General features: G+C 34.3%; 1 protein-coding gene across 1 annotated transcript; it reads left to right on the top strand.

Moving 5' to 3' along the window:
• Positions 1–962: 962 nt before the first annotated feature.
• On the top strand, positions 963–1,578 carry LOC115980731 (trans-resveratrol di-O-methyltransferase-like). Its single transcript, XM_031102952.1, has one exon. The coding sequence runs from the start codon at positions 967–969 to the stop codon at positions 1,576–1,578; it is 612 nt and encodes a 203-aa protein (XP_030958812.1). The 5' UTR covers positions 963–966.
• The last annotated feature ends 3,033 nt before the right edge of the window (positions 1,579–4,611 follow it).

Raw genomic sequence — 4,611 nt, 5'->3', positions numbered from 1 at the left:
TCTTCTAGCTCCTAACTCACAAATACTTTCTCATAACTCTACTCATAAACACTTACTTGCCCCAGTAGAATATTTCAGCAGTACTACTATACACTTTCACTCATTACTCATACCACTCACAAATGATTCTCTCTACTCAATACATATATTATATTCATGAGCATGCCATGGCACCATAATGATCTTGCTGCGCTAGTTGGGATCTCTTTCTTTCCCTTCATCTCACACTAAGTCTTCTCCATTATTTGTTATTATGAAACCTATGATATTTATCTATTCATTTACTATCAATGGTTATGATGTGACTATCACTATAAAGTTTTTCCCTCATATTGTTGTATTAGAAGATTCCTCTCCAGAGCTAACAAATGATGAGTCTGAAAACATAGATGTTTCCCTTAGTTTGTAAAGTAACTAATTTCGTTTTACTTTACTGCTGGGTTATTTTCTGCAGGAGTACCTTAACAGCTGGGCCCTTTTCTGCAGAAATATTTTTACTGCTGGGCTGTTTCCTGCGAAAATACTTTACTGCTGGGTTATTTCTTACAGTATATTTTTCAACCGTGCTGACGTGTTCACTGTAGGGATTGTTCATGGGCCACTCTTGATAGTTCCAATCTAAGCCCAAGGCATAAAATATAGTGGACTTCTTGAATCTTCACCGATAGCCTTTGGGCCGTGCATCAAGCCCATCGTCGAGCTTCGGTATAGACCCTCCGACCCAACATAAATCTTATTTGTCGGGAAGGAAACTTTTTCGCCCCTGACACATCTCATATACAATATTGTGTAAGGTAATTTCTTTTGAGAATTACACACATACACATTGTGAGATATTTAACCACACATTTCAACATCTATATCGTGGGCTATTTGGCCACACAATCCAACAATCTATATATAAGAAGGCAGCTAGACCTCATGGAGAAGTAAAAGAAGCTTAGAATCAAAGAGACCAGCACTAAGATGGATCTCATTCATGGTGAGGGAGTGAGTGAGTTATTTCAGGTTCAGTGTCATTTGTATAAGCACATTTTTAGCTACATAGATTCGATGTCACTTAAATGTGCAATTCAACTAGGCATTCTTGACGCAATCCACAACCATGGCAAACCCATTACTCTCCAAGAGTTGGTCTCTAAGCTTAATATTCACCCCAAAAAAACTAGCTGTGTGCACAAGCTTATGCATCTATTGGTGCACTCTGGCTTCTTCGCTAAAACAACAGTTCATGGAAATCAAGAAAAAGAAAAAGAAGAAGCCTATACCCTCACACCTTCTTCTAGGCTTATCCTCAAAGATAATGCCACTAGCTTATCACCATTTGTTCTGGCAATGGTTGATCCTGGACTTGTAAGCCCATGGCAGTTCTTGGGAGATTGGTTTCAGGGGAGTGAGCTCACACCTTTTGAGAAAGAACATGGGAAAGGTCTCTGCGACTATTGCAACCAAAACCCAGAATACAGTAACATTTTCAATGAAGGAATGGCTAGTGATTCCCGACTGATGAACTTGGTTGTTAAGGACTACAAGCCCATTTTTGAGGGTATAGGTTCATTGGTTGATGTTAATATTTAGGAATTTCTTCTAAATTATTTGACCTTGTTTTTCGCCTAGCAAAAAAAAAGTATTAAAATAAAGGGGGAGGGGAAAGTTAAGGGCCATAGCCTGCGTTTGGTTGTGGATTTGGAGTAATCGACATTTTCCTATTACGCATACCTTAATAACAACACTTTTGACCTTCTAATCTATGTTTTTTTTTTGGAGAATTAGCTAGTCTAGGTGTTTGGATAGACCTTTATATTGCTGAAGGCATAGAAATATTAGAGAGAAACTCAAGTTTTGATGAAGAAACAAACACGCGTGATTGGTTTTGGATTTGGAGTTATCAAGATTTATTTTTTTAATTACTCATACCTTAAAATCAACATTTTTGGTCGATCTTTCTATTACTTAAGGCATATGGGTATAAGAGAGAAGAACAACTTTTGATAAAGAAACAAACCATATTAAAATAATGGGGGAGGGGAAAGCCAGGTAGCACCTAGCTCCCACTCCTCTCCCTCTGTCGTTGGATGTGTTTACAGCCTTAGCATATGGCATGATCTTGTTCTTTGTGGGAAAATTAGAGATTCACTAAAATCCAGATGAAAAATAGGTGGCTACAATGTTGACAAAATAAGCCATGTCTTTAATTGCAAAGGCAATGGACAGGTGATATACATCGCAGAACAAATGTCTGTAGGAAATAAACGAGAAAGTCTGTCTTAAATAGAGTAATGCTGATAAATGAAGAGTGAATGAAGTCTATCTTAAGGCGACAAAACCATAGACGAGAAGGAGATAGTTGAGATGGTGGTACCAAAACCGTGGCTACTATTTAAGCCCATTTAGGCTCCGTTTGGGAGGAGGGAATTGAATGGAATGAAATGGAATAAAAGGAATATTTTTAGAATATTCTTCCCTCCTCTTGTTTGGGAGTTTTAACGGAGGGAATGGAATGTCCATTCCCTCATTTGGGAGTTTAAGTGGGAGGGAATGAAATGGTTAGGAGAGAATGCTCATTCCTCTCTTTTCCCTCAAAACCTCAAATTTTTGTTCCCCTCAAAATTGGGAGGAATGGGAGGGAATGAATTTAGGTTTAATGAAATTTTTGTTAAAATCCCTAAAATACCCCTTTAATATCAACCTTTTTTTTCTCATTCAGCCGTAAGAAAAATAAAGCTATAATTCTTGCACAATATTGTTCGTCCTCTACAAAGTGAAGCTGCTGTCGCTGGTCTTTTTTTTTTTGTCTGCTGCAATTTTCAGATATTGCTCAAACCAAGTATGTCTATCTTTTTCTTTTTCTTTTCGGTTGTTTGCTAGTTCTTGCACAATATTGTTCGTCCTCTACAAAGTGAAGCTGCTGCCGCTGGTCTTTTTTTTTTTGTCTGCTGCAATTTTCAGATATTGCTCAAACCATGTATGTCTATCTTTTTCTTTTTCTTTTCGGTTGTTTGCTATTGCTCAAACCAGATATTGTAGTATGTCTATCTTTTTCTTTTTCTTTTCGGTTGTTTGCTAGTTTTTTTTTTTTAAATTTTTATGAACTATTTGCTAGTGATTCATGAGAGTGATATATAGTGTTTTTGTACACCTAAAAACCAAAACAAACTACATTCTGTACAACTAAAAACCTTGAAAGTGAAAAGAAACGAAAACTGCCGTTACCTGTACAGCTAAAAAAAAATTGTATTTAGAAATTTGAAAGTGGGAATTGCTGGAAAACTCAAATTTGCTTTTTACTCTATTTCCTCTTTGATTCTTCTGTTATTTACGAAGCAAGTGGTGTGTTACGTACATTTGCAGTTTTAAGTCAACCATCCAATTAGTTAATAGCTCCAAGGCTTCACCACGTGTATGGTTAAGAGGAAATGTCTACAAAAGCTAGTGTAAAAGTTTAGACAAAAGATAGGAGTGTGGTTAAGAAAAAAACCAAGAGTAAAAAAAAATTTAAATGAGAAGAAACTAGAAAGTAATGCACTGTTGCAGGAAATCATACACTGAGTTAGCATAGAAATTTATTTTTTTACTGTTAATGCTGAACATGAAAATGATTCAGCCTAGGACCGAGTAACATGACTCTGCTCAAATTCAAATCAAGGCATTTCATTGAATATATTCTTAGCCAAAAATAATTCAAACAAATTTATTGCCCACTACTTATTTATGAAATCACAACAAAATTCTTGCAATGCAAATAACAAAACCAATATCAGACCAAGATAGTTCCCTTTTCTATCCATCAATCTATGTTATAATTTATCAACGTCGATTCCCTTTCTGTCTAAACAAAATATATATATAATATATTTTATGCATTTGTTTACAACTTATTAAGATGTTAAAGCTAGTGTACAAGGACAGGTGTGTGGTTAAGAAAAAAACAAGAGTAAAAAAAATTTAGAATGAGAAGAAAATAAAATGAAAAGTATTTTAATTAAAATAATAGTAGTTTAGAACTTTAATAAGTTGGAGTAGATTATTTTTAATATAAATTTTTTTATGCCTGAGGCCTACATATTTTTGATGGAAAATCCAACATATAAAGAGATGTTCTTTGGTTGCCCAGATCATGAGCGCAAATGTGTCTTATTGACACTGATGTCTAGGCCTAAAAATTTTAAAAAGTGTGAGATTTTTTGGCCAACCTTAGTTTTGGAATGAATTATGTTATTTTGTTTTGTTTTGGCATGACTCATTACCAGAGTTTTTTTTTTTTTTTTTTAAAGATATTTGTTTGCATTGTTAGACAATATTTATTTTCTTGAGAATAAATATGTAATGCGTGAATTGCTTTACAACATAGAAATATACATAACTTGTTTTTTAGCTACAATAAATTTTTTTTTTTCCTTAATGAAATTAGGAGATGAAGATGTATTAAATTATCGAATCCATTGTAAAGCATACCAGCCAAAAAAGATTCAATCTAAAACTAGCAGCCCCTAAAAAAAATTTGCAAATTGAAATAAAGAAATTGTACTATTGTAAATTTTTCATGCCATTATCTTCATCTGTTAAATTATTGATTAGCTTGATACAATCTATTCACCTTAACAAAACAAT

The sequence above is a fragment of the Quercus lobata genome, chromosome 3 (assembly GCF_001633185.2).
Source record: "Quercus lobata isolate SW786 chromosome 3, ValleyOak3.0 Primary Assembly, whole genome shotgun sequence".
Taxonomy (NCBI): domain Eukaryota; kingdom Viridiplantae; phylum Streptophyta; class Magnoliopsida; order Fagales; family Fagaceae; genus Quercus; species Quercus lobata.
Note: the sequence above shows the minus strand (reverse complement) of the source record. Positions and strands in the feature narration are given on the sequence as shown.